Source organism: Hibiscus syriacus, unplaced genomic scaffold (genome assembly GCF_006381635.1).
Source record: "Hibiscus syriacus cultivar Baekdansim isolate YM2019G1 unplaced genomic scaffold, ASM638163v2 tig00110670_pilon, whole genome shotgun sequence".
Classification (NCBI taxonomy): domain Eukaryota; kingdom Viridiplantae; phylum Streptophyta; class Magnoliopsida; order Malvales; family Malvaceae; genus Hibiscus; species Hibiscus syriacus.
Window position 1 is genome coordinate 277,984 of NW_024062818.1, and position 17,413 is coordinate 295,396.

The following is a 17,413-nucleotide window of genomic DNA, read 5'->3' on the forward strand; positions in this document are numbered from 1 at the left end:
GGAATAAGGGAGAAGCTTAACATCAATGGAGGAGAAGGTGTAGAATTTATCAATACTAATAAAAGTGCAAAAAACTTGTCAAATAAATAAACAAAAAGGATTCGAAATTTTTTGCAACAGTCGAATTTCCCTCTCAACCCAGTGATTCTTAAAAAAAATCTAAGATGTGTAACAATGGCAGCCAGGTAAGTGAAATCTGTGGATGGAAGAGGGCCAAGTGGACATGCAAGAACGTCACCAGAATCTCCAACCTCCAATGAAATGAAAGATAAAGATCACAACGAAGATAAGGAACCTTACTCGGAGCTCCCTATATAAACCCCGCTCGATTTCCCGTTTAAATCATTCTCCGAAAGAAACAACATCCACCCTTCACAGGAAAATCTATAACCTAAACAATGTCCGTCTCCACCATGGCTCTCTCTTCCCCTTCATTCGCCGGTAAGGCGGTGAAGTTCTCCCCATCCACCCCCGACATCCAAGGCGGCGGCCGTTTATCCATGAGGAAAACCACCAAGCCCGTCCCCTCCGGCAGCCCATGGTACGGTCCGGACAGAGTCTTGTACTTGGGTCCACTCTCCGGTGATCCACCATCTTACTTGACCGGAGAATTCCCCGGCGACTACGGTTGGGACACCGCCGGACTCTCAGCCGACCCGGAAACCTTCGCCAAGAACCGTGAACTCGAAGTCATCCACTGCCGATGGGCCATGTTGGGTGCTCTCGGGTGCGTTTTCCCCGAGCTCTTGGCACGTAATGGAGTCAAGTTCGGCGAAGCGGTCTGGTTCAAGGCCGGTTCGCAGATCTTCAGCGAGGGTGGACTCGATTACTTGGGTAACCCGAGCTTGATCCACGCTCAAAGCATTTTGGCCATCTGGGCTTGCCAAGTTATTTTGATGGGTGCCGTCGAGGGTTACCGTATTGCCGGTGGACCGCTCGGTGAGGTGACCGACCCGTTGTACCCGGGTGGTAGCTTTGACCCGTTGGGTCTTGCTGATGACCCGGAAGCATTCGCTGAGCTCAAGGTAAAAGAGATTAAGAACGGCCGGTTGGCTATGTTCTCTATGTTCGGGTTCTTCGTACAGGCCATCGTGACCGGCAAGGGTCCGTTGGAGAACTTGGCCGACCACCTTGCGACCCGGTTAACAACAATGCTTGGGCCTATGCCACCAACTTTGTCCCCGGAAAGTGAGCAAAGAGTGTGAAATGGATTTGTATTTTTATGTTTTTTCTTTGTTTGTGTGATGTAAATTTGTTGCAAATCAATCAGAGCATCATGTGAATTTTGTCTACTCATATTATTATTCCCCCTACCTTCTGAGCTTTTACTTGTTTCCTCCATATCATCTTCGTCAACCACATTAACGGTCTAGCTAGTAATAACACCATTAACATATATCATTTATGATAACATTATTGAATAAAACAAATAATTCACACCTTTCAGAATCGACCTAGTTTGTGTTTCCGAACATCCTATTATTATATGCCCCCCGTCAAAACTCTCTATAAAGTTCAAGCCATTAATTTTATGATTCAGAACAGAATCTGATTCTCTTCTTTGCTCGATTAATTCCCTAATTTTTCAGTTACCTTTATTTCTTTAACGAGAAGAAGGCTAATAATAGCAATCGGGTTCTACTTTTCTCATTTACGTATACAAATACCAGAGTGCAGTCATTATAAAGAAGACTACAATCATTTTCCTATTACTTTTCTTATTTGGGTATACGAGAGCACTGTGTTGTTATAAAGAAGACTATTCACTATTACATCGATAAGGACGAAATCGTTTCCAAACAATGAGAGACTACTATTACATCAGTGAGGCGAAGGAATAAAACTGCAAAATGTTCCAAAGTATTCTTCTCACTTCCCAGCCATCTATAATAGAGTAAGTGTTTTGAGAACTAGAATATGTTACATGCAACCATGTAAGATATAAAAATTACTGAGAGTGGACACAAAAAAGAAAACCTTTATCATAAATATGAACAGTGTGATTAAAATGTAACTATCAACAATCGGAGCTGAAAGGTGCAAAGAGTACCACTGATTTCGATGCAGCTTTAACGTTACTGATCTTCACTTATAAGCTTGTGAATCTTCAACTGTTGGGCTGTAGAATGGACAAATCGGACTTGCTTCATTGAATCATTCCCTTTCACTTTTCCGCTCACCCAAGCAATGCTCTTAAGCGCTGCTCGCTGCTGCTTTGGCTCGGGAAAGGGACTTGGTGTAAAGTTCCTCGTACTGTGATGCCGAAGAATCCCAGCTGAAATCCATTTTCATGTCCTTCTGAACGAGTTGTTTCCAGTTCTCTTTGTTGTTCTTGTAGAGATCAAATGCACGTTCCAGTGCACTGTTTATTCCCTGTCAGTTTTTCACATCATCCAAGATTCAAGTATGGTTGAGAGCAAAACCAATGGTATCGGAAAGTGAATCGGTGATTGGGATAGGGTGATAGAATAAAAATTAACTGAAATGAAGTTTAAATGCTGGTTATTTATATTCAAAGAATCCCAGGGTTACCTGTTCATCAGGAGTTATGAACGTAAATCCATTTCGAATTTTGCGAGGGATAGTCTCGTCGTCGACATCAAAAACGCTACGGAAGAAAATTACAAAAGAACAAGCTCATAATTTTTCAGTCAATTAACTTCATATTAGTGGATTGACATGCATAAATCAGATAAAGTTGTTCACCTGTCATTTAGGCCGCCGGTTTTTCTTGCAATGGGTACCGAACCATATCTCATTGCTATCATCTGGATGAACATGTCAATCATAAATTAGAAAAAGAGAAACTTAAACAGATCAGATATTCAAATGGTTGACCCTTTAAGGGTAACACATGTTTCGGTCTAGTTGTTCTTTGTTCAACAAGATTGTTAAGCCTGAAGTTTGGAGCATACCTGTGTAAGGCCACAAGGCTCAAAAATAGATGGAATGATGAACATGTCGGATGCTGCAAAAATGGAATGAGAAAGAGACTCGTCGTATTTTAGTATCAGTCTGACGTGTTCGTGATGTTGAAATTGGCTTGCTATACCCTCAAATTCCCTCTGCAAACAAGAAAAAGGAAAACATAAAGGAAAGAATCTCGATCTAATTACGGTGTCGAATAATGAAAGCATTGAACAGGAAAAGGATTAACTTAACATAAAACAACTCCGGAAATGGACGATTATCGTTTAATGCATGAAACGAAGCTTGAATGGAGTTCTTATAGTTCTTTTTGCTTTGTTTCATGTATGCAGAAAGAAATTTCTTATCCTTACTGGTTCATATCTTTTAAAAAGCTACTTTGGTAATGAGATCTTCTTTGCCACCATTTGCTATTAGCTTTTACACAGAACAGCAGTAGAGATTCACCTGAATGTGAGGAACTGGACTTGAACCGAGAAGTACAAACTGACCGCCCATCTCCAACGATCGATATATGGCATGTTTGATTAGATGCACACCTTTTTGTGGAACCAATCTCGTTATGCAGCCCACCTACCGATTGTAAAAGATTTCTAGTAAGAATTTTGGCAGCATTTGGTTAAGGGATAATAACAACCTCCTACGAGAGGTAGATTAGTTGATTTTTGACATTCAGTTTTGATTAGATCATATAGTTTCTTATCAGATGAGGATTTGAAGGCCATCTCCAACAAAAGACAGATTCTCAAAATTGATTAAATTTTGAGAATTGCTAACGGAAAGCCGGACGGTCCGATTTATAACCTTATTTAAGTTGCTGCAAAAAATGCAAATAAACTCGAAAAAACTGCAAAACAATAGGGGAAAAGGGCATAGCAGACAAAGAACATCCTGTGTTATGAATTTATACGCAATACCGTTGCTATGCAATAGACTATACGCCTTTATTTCCATGAAAATTAGGGTTAAAACAAAGGGTGCTAGAGATAATTTTGCATCGTTTTATATAAAAAATAAAAAATTTAGAAATAAAATTACCAATGGCCGTTGATCATCAGCAGAAGCAAGCCCTAGCTGCCTTTGGATGGCAGCTTTATTTTCTGTTTTCCCTTGCATATCATTAGCACTATACTGCACTTTGATAAAATTATCGGCTGCAGGATTCCATGCATCAGTATCAATCCCATTTAAGATTCCCACGAACTTTCTTGAGTGAAAATTAAGTGTTGAATGGAGGCCTTTTCCTCCCTGTAAAAGTTAGGGGGCATGATTCTGCAGTTTAACCTTAAAATCATAAAAGAAGACCGGCCATGTTGAAAGAAAAACTACAAAATATTCATACCTCAGCTGTTCGGACCTCTTGTGCATAAGTAGGTGATACTGTTGTCACTATGTTTGAGAACACAATTGCACCCTGAAAAAGAATACACAACAAACTCTATTTTCAATAAGTAGTGATATTTGCAATCGGCTTATAGCCAAACCAGTGATTTCAGCACCTTAACAGGATTGACCCTATCATGTGATGTGTTATCTTGCATTCTATCAGGTCTATTTAACTGCTCGGCATCCAGACCACATGATGCCAATTCCGAAGCAGATGCAGCCCCTTGGTACTCGAAATTGTGGCAAGTAAAACATATTCGAGCAGAATTTAAACCTTTTGGAGCATACAATTCCCAGTAAAGTGGTGCCTGAAAATGAAGAAACGCTTCCCTAAACGGAACATTATTAAATCAAGGTGCCAAAAGAAACATGAAGCTAAAATGTCGTACAACAAAAGCTGTCTGCCAATCATGGCAATGAATTATATCTGGTTTCTTGCCGGCTTGAAGAAGCAACTCGAGTGCCGCACGACTGAAATATGAAAAACGCTTGAAATCATCATGCTCTCCATAATATTGTCCTCTCCAAAAGAACTTGTTGGGATGATGAGGCTCAATAAAATAAACCGGAAGACCTGTGAATTAAATTGCATTAGAATGCGTAGCTAATAGATAGCATGGAATTGAAAGGGGAAAAAATGGTAAAAGGATACGCAAAGCCCCTGCACTTGGAAAAAAAATCAATGTGACCCTCGTACTATTTTTTTCTCTTAATGTAGCTCTTCAACTCAAAAAAGAACCTAATATGGCCCTTTGACCAATATCTTCCTTCATTGACCAACGGCTCCATTAATTCTTGTGCCTGTCGGTAGAGACGGAAATAATCAGTTTCGGTTGCATGGGCAATTGTTGAAGGGGAAGGAAAAGAATCATGGAGACGGTTTTGTAGAAACTTATGGTTGACTTTGAGCATCCTAATGGTTTTGTAGAAACGTTGGTCAAAGGGTCACATTAATTTTTTTTTCTCTAGGGAATGCCACATTAAGAGAAAAAATAGTACGAGAATTATATTAGTTTTTTTAAAAAAGTACAAGAGCTTCGCGTACCTTTTTTTCAAAAAAAAATTCTCACCTTCAACGGTACCAACCCAAATTTTATTTTGAAACAGTTTGCCATCAAAATATGACTCTACCGTTACATCTAAGACCTGTACCAAAAATAAATTAATAAAATAAAATCATCACAAACATACATTAGTAAGTGTTTCTCTACATACCCTTAAGTTAAGAATTCCATCATATTGAATACAATCATATTTCGGGAGAACAATCTCTACAAGGTGACCTTTCTTCTGCAATGTTTTACCAAGACCCGTCACAACATCCCCTAAACCGCCAACCTGATTAAAAATTATTGAATTGACATAACTTATAAAAAAGAAAAATAACAATTAATAGTCAAATCTAACATGTACGACTATGCAAGTAGAATAATATTGTAATTTGTAAAAGCTAGAAACTTAAATCACAAACCAATCAACGAAAATTCATTTCTTAGTATTAGAAATCTAGGAATCATTTCCATAAGCAGATAAAATACAGAATCCAACAAAGAGCTTGAGATTTAAAGATGGCTTTTAGTAAGTGCTCAAAGATCCAAAGGGTGGATTGTTAACTTAAATAGAAAAGAGAACGCAGAAATAAAATGTAATCACCACCGAGACACTCAGAATCACATAAAACAGCCGGCTATCCAGCCATGTAGGCAGGGTTTTAAAAAACGGTCCGCGACCGTGATTTCGGCCGCGATATAGCGGTTTCGCCGCCGTCCGAGTTACCCGCGACGGCCGCAATAACGTCCGCGACAGCCGCAATAGCGCCCGGGACTGCCGCAATCACGGTAAATCCGAAATAACCGAAAACGCGACCGCGATTTGAAACCCTGCATGTAGGTCCAAACACAACACCGCAAATATGCACTCACAAGCGCTGAAGTAGCAACCTTTCAGCAGTGCAAAGGTAATAAGAATTTGGTGATTATACACTATAATAAACTACATTCGAGAAGATTGAAACCACGTATAGCATTTATGGACAGTTCCAGTGAGGACTTTGCAAAGAGCTTTTTTTCTTGGTAATTAAGCGCAAAAAGGAAAGCTACAGTAGGGATGTTTGGAATAGCTAAGGCTGAATTTCTCAGAAAACCATGGAATGTAAAATGGATAACTTTAAGCTTGTTTAATCAAGGTAAATATTAGGGAAATGAGATCTAAGAGAACTGCTAAAAGGACTGTCGTTATTAAGAAAGTTGTAAACTTGCACTTCATATTAAAAGAATGTAGATTAACAAGTAAAATGAAGGTGTCAACTTCGTTAGTATTTTAGAAGGTCTCACTTGTTCTCAACCTTTCCCACTAGAATCCTTGCTGTAAAGTATTAGATTACCCAAGACGTTGCTCTACTGCTTGGTACTTGGACTCCAAAAGGAAAGAACAGTAGACTCTGTACCTCTGTTAGCATTAACTAATAAACATGAAACTTCAGAGGAAACACTGCAGCGTCTTCCATTATGATTAAATGAGAAACAACTAAAACTGAAACTGGGAATGCACAAAAAAATCATAATAGACAAAGTGTAACAAAGGAGAATACATAGGCGAACATGAAAAAACACACAAGATAGGGAAAAGAGTTGTTTCAAAATGTAAGGATACTCCTCCAACTTATAGCGTCTTAATCTAAAAAATGAAAAAATATGCAAGGCACAGGAACCAGGGAAATATTCACAATAAATAGAAAGAAACTACCAATCTAATAAACATATTTATTTTCTTTTTGAGCATAATCAATACTTAATCATATAAGAAGTCAAGCTAATTAATGGGAGTACAACATCAGATATGTAGATGGGTTAAGGTTTTGAAGGTGAAAACATACCAAAAAGGATAAGACTTTTAATGTACTTTCATTAAGATTAGCCAAGAAAGCAAAAAAATATGAGGGGCTAAGTTTTACCTTGGCAACTGGTGCCATCTCAGCAGCGATATGAACAACATGCAACCCTGAACTAAAGATCAACAACAAGTTAAGAAACAACAATAATGCTTAGGGGGGACTTCAATGCGTATCTAGATCCAGAGGAAAAAATTGGAGAGGCTCAAAACTGGCATTCTATGGATCTCTTTAACTACTTTGTCCAAAATCTTAATCTTATGGATCTCCCGTTAATTGGAGGGAGATTTACTTGGTGTAATAATAGGGAGTTTTCCACTTGGATAAGACTTGATCGGTTTCTATTAAGTGTTGCCTTCTTCCAGAAATTTCCAAAAGTTAATCAAAAATTGTTGCCGAAATCCCTATCTGATCATAATCCTCTGGTGCTAGAAGTAGAATTCAAAAATTGGGGTCCTAAGCCTTTCCGTTTTTTCAACTACTTACTAGAGGAAGAAGGGTTTGCTGGGATGGTTCAGAATGCAGTCACTAATTTAAAGAAGGAGAATGCCCGAAGGGGACTGCTGAGTATACTTCAAGGAATAAAGAAAGTGATTAAAAAGTGGCCAATCACTAATAACTTGGGGATTTCCGAACAGATTTCAGATTTGGAAAACAAGATTAATGATTTGGAATTGAGGTCTCAAGGTGGGGGGAATCTGCACAAGATTGGGGTCAGCTATTGTTTTGGAGGAATGAATTGTGGGATTTGCATAGGAAGGAGGAAAGTATCTGGCTTCAAAAGTCACGACTTAAGTGGATAAAGGATGGGGATAGAAATACCTGATTTTATCACTTATGTGCTCTCAATAGGAACAGAGTGAATGCCATTTCGTCGTTAAAAGTGGTTGGGGAAGTTATTGTTGATCCGAGTCAGATTAGAGCAGCTATCGCAGATTATTTTAAAGTAAATTACAATGCAAATTCAACTCTGGAGGTGGATGAAATCAATCTGAATTTTGCTAAATTGACTGATAAACAAAAGGATGGTTTAGAAGTTGAGTTTTCTGAACAGGAAGTGTAGGAAACTGTCTTTTATTCGGACAGTGCCAAGGCACCGGGTCTGGATGGGTATACTATGGGTTTTTTAAAAAAAATTCTGACCTATATTGAAGGATATATCATGAAATTTGTTCAAGATTTTCACAGAGGTAAAAAATGGGAAAATGGGGTTAATCACTCTTTTATTAGTCTAATCCCCAAGAAAGTGAATCTAGAGGGCATTGAAGACTTCAGACCCATTAGTCTTGTTGGAAGTCTATACAAAATTGTTTCCAAAATACTCTCGAAAAGGCTTGTTGCGATTATTAATAGCTTGGTAAGCCCTTCGCAGTTTGCATTTATTTCGGGTAGGCAATTGATTAACTGTGCTCTTTTGGAAAATGAAGACATTGACCATTGGACGAAACTAGGAGGAAAAGAGCTGTTTTCAAAGTTGATTTTCGTAGGGCTTATGATTCGGTTGAATGACCTATCTTATTGAGAGTTTTGGAGGTTATGGGTTTTGGGGGGAAATGGATCTCTTGGATTGAATGTTGTGTCTCTTCAGCCTCAATTTCGGTGTTAGTGAATGACTCTCCTACTGAGGAATTTCACATCAGTAAAGGGTTGAGACAAGGGTGCAGTTTGTCCCCTCTTCTGTTAAATTTAGTTGGGAAACTTTTAAACTTAATGCTGATCAAGGCAGCTGCACTAGGTCTTTTTCAAGGGTTTAGCATTGGTAGAGTTGATATTTCCTTCCATTTGACACATTTGCAGTTTGTAGATGATCTAATCCTTTTCTGCAGAGATTCTCCAATGCAGATTTTAAATATTATGAGAGTTTTGAGGGTGTTCGGTGTTATGTCAGGGTTGCATTTAAACCTAAGAGCACTTTGTTTGGCGTTAATTTGGAAGTTGACACGATAAAAGATTGGGCTAAGAAAGCGGACTGTGGAGTGGGGTCTTTTCCCATGTCTTATCTTGGTTTGCCGATTGGTACAAGGAAGAATTCTGAGGGTATGTGGGAACCTGTAATCCAGAATTTTAATAAGAAACTAGCAGGTTGGAAAGCTAGTTCGTTGTCGTTGGCGAGAAGACTCGTATTGGTTAAATCTGTGTTGTCCTCCTTGTCGATTTTCTCTCTCTATTTTCAAAATACCACTAAAAGTGACTCAGAAGTTGAATTCTTTGATGGCTAACTTCCTTTGGGGAGATGATCATGCTAAGAAACGAATTCACTGGGTGAATTGGAAATCGGTTTGTCAACCTTTCGAAGAGGAGGTTTGGGAATCCTTGATTTAAGTTTGATTAATAGAGTCCTGCTTGGGAAATAGGTTTGGAAATTTGTTAATGAAAAGAATAGTCAATGGAAAAAGTTGATTTGCTGCAAAAACAATGTTAGTAATCTGTCTCTTTCAATTTCTAGTGTTGCTTCATCTTTAGATTCTTGGATATGGAGAGGTATCCTGAGTAACTATGCGAAAAATGATTTGATTGGAGACTGTTTGAGAGATAATTCAAAGATCCAAGTGGGAAACGGTAGGTCGATAGCTTTTTGGACTGATGTTTGGGTTACTAATTTGTCTTTAAAAATTCAATTCCCCATAATTTTTGCTTTGTCGACTAATAAATGGGGGAAGGTTTCTGAGTTTGGTGGGTTTGAAAATAATGTTTAGGTCTGGAATATTCAATTAAGAAGAAATCTATGAGATTGAGAATTGGACCAGTGGATCAATTTAATGTCATTGATTGACAATGTTAAGTTTTCTGATTCTGTGGATGATTTTCTGGGTTGGTCGGGAAAGGGGGATGGTATGTTCTCGGTCAAGTCTTGTAGATTGACATTATATGGCAGTTCTAAAGAAGTTTTGAGTGGAATAAGTGGGTTTGGGCTGGATTGGCCCCTCTAAAGTTTAAACTTTTTTGTGGCAGATTTTTCATCGCAAAGTAGCAGTGAGAGTGGAATTAAAAAAAAGAGGGATTCTCACGGCAGATGTGCTTTGTCCCCTATGCCATTCACATGAAGAAACCATTGAACACCTGTTCTTATTGTGTTATGTTGCTAGGGAAATGTGGATCAAATTTCTAAGGTTATGGGAGATCTCTACTGTTTTGCCTCAAGATCCTTCTTCCCTTTTTTGTTCTTGGCCGAACCTTAGGCAGAATTCTCCTATTTGGAGGTTCATCCCGGTTGTTGTTTTTCTGAACAATTTGGAAGGCAAGGAATCTGGTCGTGTTTGAAAATGGGAATTTTGACAGCTCGATTTTGTACTTTATCATTAGATTTAAATTGGCTAAATGGTATTTAGCTAAATACCCTACTGTTCGGATTCAGACAGGCCTTCTAGTAGGGGATCCTTCGCGGGCTGATAAAATTCTTCTTTCTTCTACTCCAAAGAAGGTTATTGGCTGGTCTCCTCCTCCAACGGATGTGTTTAAACTCGATGTGGATGGGGCAGTTAGTGGAGATGGGATGCAAGGTGGAATTGGAGGTATTTTGAGAGATTCTAACAGTTGTTCCTTAGTCTTTTTCTCTACTGCAGTAGGGCCTGTTCTTCCTACTTTGGCATAACTGAAAGCTATTAAAGAAGGAATTGATTTCTTCTATTGTTTGATTGGGCTAATAAGGGAAGACTAATTATAGAGAGTGATTGCAAAAATGCAGTGGAATGGATTTTAAAGTAGCAATCTGCCCCTATTTTTTTAAGTGATCTGGTGGAGGAAATTGGGGCTTCAATTTATGCTAAGGGTTGTGTTCTTAAATGGATTCCTAGGAGTTGTAATATGGAGGCTGACAGGCTAGCTAAGCAGGGGATCGGTTGAGTGTAGCAGGTTTATTGTTGTATTGTTTTTTTATTTTTCTTTGGGTTGTATTGGGTCTAACTTTGTAATAGTTTCGCTAGTTTGGTAATCAGGACTCACCATCAGATGCTGGGGACCTAGCTTAGTACGTTTAGTCTAAGCTAGTGTTGTTGTTTTTGGTTGCTTGAGGGTGTTGTATGGTTTTATGTTTTAGATAGTGGTGTTGTCCTGGATGTATCTTATGTTTTTAAGTTGTTGAATGAAATTCTAAGGCACTCTTTTTCTCCTTCCAATGATTAAGGAGATTTCTTTCAAGCTCCTTTAATTAAAAAGGGTTTTTTTAATGAGGCCTTTAATTCTTATAAAAAAAAAGAAACACAATAATGAAGAAAAATTGACTAGTTAAAGGTAAATACCTAGCTTGTGATGATGTCAGCCGGAGAAATGTAGATACAACTTCACGCTCATTCTTTTCTTTGCATGCTATATATGCATCACAAATGCGTCGGTCCTTCTTCCACACCAGTTCTCTCAAAAGCTTTGCATCACTGTTTGATATTTTCTTCTCCAGCACCCAACCATCAATAGTAAGCAATAAGCAGCTCCAAAATTCCCAAGGCATATCAACAGGTCCATTTGCTGCCCTTTTCTTGCTCTCTTCTTTCAAACTATTAAGTGTGTCTTGAAATTCCTCTAGAGATTCTTGATATAACTGGACATAAGAATATATATCTTGATCAGACTTTTGAAGACGCTCCTCTAATAGTTTTATCTTTTGCTGCATTATTTCATTATATTGTTGCATTTTCCCGGATGACACCTTATGGACATTAGCCTCTTCAAGAGATTCCTCCAATTTATCAACCTTCTTTCGAAGATCCTGGGTTTGCTCTAACACTAAAATGGCTTGATCGGCCTGTTTAGTTGCCTGATCCAGTGAGTGTTGTAAATTTTCTACCTTTTCCCATAGCCCATGGAATTCAACCTTTAGAGTAGAAATTTTTGAAGAGTCTTGCTGGGAAACCAACAATTTAGACTCCAAATCCTTCACAGAGGACTCTAGTAAAGAGCATTCACTTTCCAGTGTTGCCATGCGATCATCAGTGTTTTTGACATTGCTAATCATAGACTTAAGTGCTTGGATATCATCTTTTAGGGCTAGATTCTCTGTCCTCAATGTATGAACCTCTTTGCTAAGATGATGAGCATGACTATCATGTGCTAAATGTGCTTCCTCGTTCAAAAAATCATTTTTATTCTCATACAGTTCAAGTTCACCCCTGGCGATCAACTCATTTCGCAACTTCTCTAACTGAACTTCTAGGAGCTCAACTTGCATCTTTTTGTGGGAAGCAACTTTAATCCGTGCATCAGCCTCTGCCAATCTCATTTCCAAAGTGTTAATTTCTCCTTGCAATGTCTCCTTCTCACCAAGAATTTTACGAATATCTTCTAGTGCATGAACCCGAGCTCGATCGAGAAGAAGTATATCTAAATATTTGGAAACAAATGAAGTTATGTAAAGGTACATACCAAAATTGTAATATATGGATAGAATTCAACAGTTTCTTAATAGCAAGATATCCTACTTCTCTCTGCATTTTTCATCATGACTACCAAATCCTCTCGTTGAACACCTGAGAGATGTTGTCCTTCATCAATGTTTATGGCCTGCGAAAGAGAAATGAGTAATGTTTTATGTTCAAAACTTCAATTTACATAGTTACCATGAAGAAAACATAATAAAGAGGCATATGACAACATATATTTAATAGTTCCATAATAATTGTTTCTCCCAAAACCTGACATGTCCATAACTCTACAGGATAATGCATCAACAAATAACTCAAATCACTGCTTTTTAAGAATGAGATTAAAAAAAATTATGAATATTGATTATTAACGAGAACCAATAACTACTATAATTGCAGGATACAAAATTAAGCAAAGGTAAATGTGTTCAAATATTCTTCCACTTCACCAAGTAAAAGTGAAAAAAGATTGACAAAACATATTAAAATATCAAAATAGACAAAAAAAAAGAGTAGCACCAAGCAACACAATCTGAGCCCAGATTCACAAAATACTTATTGGTAAATGAGAGTACCAAAGCTCTTGTCACAGCAGGCAGCACAAGGCCGTTTGCAATCTGTTCATTGATATGCTCCACACTTCCGTTAGTCTCAATGGCAGAGACAGATAGAGTTCCCAGATTATGTCCATCGATATGTTCTATATCTGTCACAGTGTCAACATCATCTTTACAATTAGTTTCACGAGTTACAAAATACTCCATGTCAACTCCATTTATGGCAGAGTCTTCAGGTTCGGATTCCTCATCGCCAATTGGCTGCAACTCTGCACTTATCGGAATCTGCTCAGAGGGAGGTTTCTTCCCTCGTTGTCTTTTATTATTAGCACTGCATAAAAATCAATAAAAAAAAAAAGTGGATCATACATCAACAGAAAAGCATACTCCAGTTGTTGATTAATAGTAAATTAACATGATGTAAAAATCAACAGTTACACGACGAACTGTTCAAGAAACACCGATTATCAGTCATTAACTCATTATTAATCAATCTCATTTACTAACCAGAAACCAATAGATTTACTAATTTGGGCCATATATCTTCACTAAAAAATCAAATTTCTAGCAAAATAACAACTAGTCTTCGCTAAATATAAGCCAAACAAAGTCCTCCTCAATAAAAAAAAAAATCTCAAAATCAAACCGAAATAGTGCCTTAACAACATATTAAACCAGAAAAGAGAGTAAAATCGTTATGTTTAAGAAAAATACCTGATATTTCGTTGCCGCATTCTGCAAGAAGCTGGGAGAAAGCGAGTGGAAGGCAAAAACAACAATCTCATATTGAGATTCTTATTATAATTATTATTATCAACATCATTGTTATTCAAACTGCAAAAGCCATGGCTGAAAAAGCAGGTCGATAACTTCGCAGACATTCTTCTCTTTAATTTGAAATGCGTGAGAAGAGTCGTTTAAAGGAGAGTAGGAATAAACCGTTTTCTTTGGCACAGGGTTAGCTTGCTGCCGGGAACCAAAGTTCACCATTAACAAAAATGAAAAATATATATAATAAATATATTTAAAATGCTGAGATAAATATCTTAAATTCTGATAATATCCTACGGGAGATAACGGTTTTTTTTATAATTATCCATATTCAATTTAATAATTAATTAATTTTAATCAAATATTTTAAATTTTTAATAATTTTTAACTCAATTTATATATTTGATGATTTTAAGATTTGAATCATTAATTTTATTCAAAAATAGAAATATAGCATCTCATATTGTAAAATTAATTTTATTCACCAACAAATAAATTTAGTGAATTTTTATTATTATTTTCCAATATACATTTATTAACTTTATTGGAAAAAGAATTGGCCTCTCTCTAATGATTGAATATTTTGTCACGGTGTTAGCTTATGTTGTTTGAAACCTTATCTTAATCCAAGGGAGGAGAATTGTACTGATCTGGTGTTAGTGTTCAATTGTTTATTAGGATAATATAATTAGGCTTGATATAAGAATGAGTGATTAAATTATATTTAAAATTAATTTTTGGTATTTAATTTTTTATTAAAATTAATTGTCTAATGTTTTTTTGTTATATTTTAGGACCGTTAAAAAATCATTAAATAACACATTCACGTTCAGATTTTTAAAATAAAATTTTTAAAAAATATTTTTAAAAAATATTTTTAAAAAATATATAAACATAACACATGTTATTTAGTGATTTTTTTAACCGTTGACACCTAAAAGTCTAATGAGAAAACATTAAGTATCTATTTTTAATAATAAAAAAATCATTAGACATCAAAAATCAATTTTGGGTATAATTTAGACATTTATTTTTATGTTAAACCTTATAATTATTATTTAAAAAATCAATTGTTTAATATAATACAAGGATTAATCTTGGATTTTAATATATATATATATATATATAATTTCTATTTTTCTAATATTTATAATATAATTATAGGTAAAAGAGTACAAGCCTATGTACTTTAAAAGAATAATGTAACCCTCATACTTTTTTCTTTTAATGTATCCTTTAACTCAAAAAAATAATGTTATCTTCTGATTAATATTTTTTGTCATTGACTGATTTTAGTATCAACCATAAGATTCTACAAAAATCATCTTATGATTATTTTCCTTCTCCTTCAATAATTACTTATACAACCAGTAATTGATTATTTATGTCTCATTCAACAACTATAAACATTATTCATTTCGTAACAAATTTGATAAAAACATCCATATTAATAAAAATTAACGAAATCATTAGTCAATAATAAAAAAGTTAATCAAATGATCGCATTAAATTCTTTTTTAAACTAAAGTACTATATTAAAAAAATATAAATGCCACATTAAATTTTTTAAAAGTATAAAAGGTTCGCATATCATTTTTGTCATAGTTATAAGTTGTTCATTATGGTTTAACAGGAACAACTAATACATAAAAAAGGAAATAGTAGGAACGTGTAAGGGGGCCTTTACTTTTATAAAGGTGTACTTGAGTGGAATTAAGACCTTGGAAGAAATGAAGATGATTTGAATTTAGAAAAATATTTTTAAATTATTTTTTTATTTTATAAATTAAAATTTATATAATTTTCATTTGAGTTTGACAGTATAAATATTAGATATTTTACTTGAAAATGTATTAAATTAGTATAGATGTATCTTATAAAATATATCTTTCAAAAGATTTCTTTTATAAATTTAATTGAAAAATGTGCATTTAAATTATATATTTTGTTTATTTTAAATGTCTATTTTTTTAAAAATAATGTTTATTATGTTATCATTTAAAATGCCATAAGATTCATTTTATTATTTTAATATCATCCTGTTAATAACCGTTGAAACAAATATATTAACTACAATAATTATCCAAGTAAATGAAGTAAAAACTGCTACAAAGTAACGGGAACAACACAAAATCAGCCCCTGCAAACAATTCCCCACTTAGAACATAATCCTCTATTTACATCATCATTCACATCTATACAACTATGTGCAACTTTAATCCTAACAATCAACACAATAACATTCAAAATCTCATCACCCATCCTCCTTACACCCCTAAATTGTCTTCTATTTCTTTCATCTCAAATACAATAAACACAAGAATTACTAGCTACCTTGATGATAAAAGTAAGTAAGGATTTACCCTTAAGGTAGGTCGAAGCCCACTAAAGCTCAACATCTCAATCCAATGCATGCATAGCCATATTACATTTCGCCAAAATAGCCTCTCATTTATTCTTTGAGTAGGAACACTCAAAGAAAAGGTGATTCATAGTCTCAAAGCCATTGTAGAAAGCACAACTTTCATCCACTCCCAGCCTCATACTCAATAACCTATCCTTGGTGGGAAGTCTACCAAAAATGGCCATCCACCCGTCGTTCGAATGCTTTGGGACTTGATAAGAGAACCACAAAGTCCTATGCCAAAGAACTTTAGGAGATTCTTCCCTGATCCTAGACCAGATCCAACTGATAGTTATAGAGGTCAAACTAGGAGCAGAGGCAAAGATAGGCATATCAACACCCCTCAAATCCAACAATTTCCTAATGCATACGGTAGCATTAGGCTTATCCTCCACTTACCAAAACTCGACCCCTTTAAAAATATGGGCATTTAACCAAACCACCCACAACGATCCTTCCCCAACCAAAATTTTTCGAATAAGAAAGGAGCATGCCTTATTTCAACTCTTAGTATCCCTAAGCCTAAGGACACCCTCAGACCTTAAAGTGAAAATCTGACGCTAGTTAACCCGAGCACCAGAGGTAGCAATATCCTCGCCTTTCTAGAAATATCTCGAGCAAAGTTGATCAACTTTTTTAATAACCGATTGAGGGAGAATAAATTGTCTACACCATAACCAGAGATGCTAAAGAGAACATAACGAATAAGTTGAGCTATGCCAGCATAACTAAGATGTTTACACCCTACACCCTCAACTTGTCTTTAATCTTGTCAATCAAATGAGAATAATCACTATCAGAGAGCTTCCTTGTTACCAAAGGAACTCCAAGGTAATGAACATGTAATTTCCCTATTTGAAACCTCGTAATCTACTTAATTTCCTCTATTTGATCCACATAACGCATGAAATGAAAACTTTACTTTTAGTAGCATTTAGCCTCAGACCAAAATAAGAATATAAGTAATCCAGGACACTGAATACATCAACAATAGAATCTAAGGTCCTTTTACAGAAGATTAACAAATCATCAACAAAACACAAGTTAGTCAACCCAACTTCTTGCATTTAGGATATAATTTAAAAATCTCATTCGCAATAGCCACATCAAGCATTTTCGAAAG

The 17,413-nt window shown here is 35.9% G+C and overlaps 1 protein-coding gene and 1 pseudogene across 2 annotated transcripts; one reads left to right on the forward strand and one right to left on the reverse strand.

The window, feature by feature from the left end:
- The first annotated feature begins 350 nt into the window (after positions 1–350).
- LOC120137421 lies at positions 351–1,295 on the forward strand (annotated as a pseudogene).
- Positions 1,296–2,000: 705 nt separating this feature from the next.
- LOC120137419 (probable starch synthase 4, chloroplastic/amyloplastic) lies at positions 2,001–17,052 on the reverse strand. Of its 2 annotated transcripts, XM_039153169.1 has the most exons (17): positions 17,048–17,052; positions 13,830–14,000; positions 13,134–13,446; positions 12,616–12,697; positions 11,443–12,517; positions 7,268–7,319; positions 5,530–5,652; positions 5,385–5,460; positions 4,704–4,888; positions 4,428–4,622; positions 4,271–4,342; positions 3,967–4,176; positions 3,376–3,501; positions 2,916–3,065; positions 2,707–2,768; positions 2,533–2,608; positions 2,001–2,373 (listed from the first exon to the last, which is right to left on the reverse strand). In XM_039153169.1, the coding sequence occupies exons 2-17, from the start codon at positions 13,994–13,996 to the stop codon at positions 2,194–2,196; spliced, it is 3,144 nt and encodes a 1,047-aa protein (XP_039009100.1). In that variant the 5' UTR covers positions 13,997–14,000; positions 17,048–17,052; the 3' UTR covers positions 2,001–2,193. The 2 variants fall into 2 exon arrangements, with proteins under 2 accessions (XP_039009100.1, XP_039009101.1); XM_039153170.1 differs by lacking the exons at positions 2,001–2,373; positions 2,533–2,608; positions 2,707–2,768; positions 2,916–3,065 and adding an exon at positions 3,201–3,305 and having other exon boundaries at positions 3,347–3,501.
- Between the last annotated feature and the right edge of the window lie 361 nt (positions 17,053–17,413).

Excerpts from the sequence above, each read along its gene's own strand:
- LOC120137419 (XM_039153169.1), bottom strand. The coding sequence starts at position 13,996 with ATGTCTGCGAAGTTATCGACCTGCTTTTTCAGCCATGGCTTTTGCAGT. Across the intron at positions 7,320-11,442 it reads CTGACATCATCACAAGCTAG|TTCAGGGTTGCATGTTGTTC; the intron begins GTATTTACCTTT and ends GTTGATCTTTAG. Across the intron at positions 4,177-4,270 it reads AAGAGGTCCGAACAGCTGAG|GGAGGAAAAGGCCTCCATTC; the intron begins GTATGAATATTT and ends TAACTTTTACAG.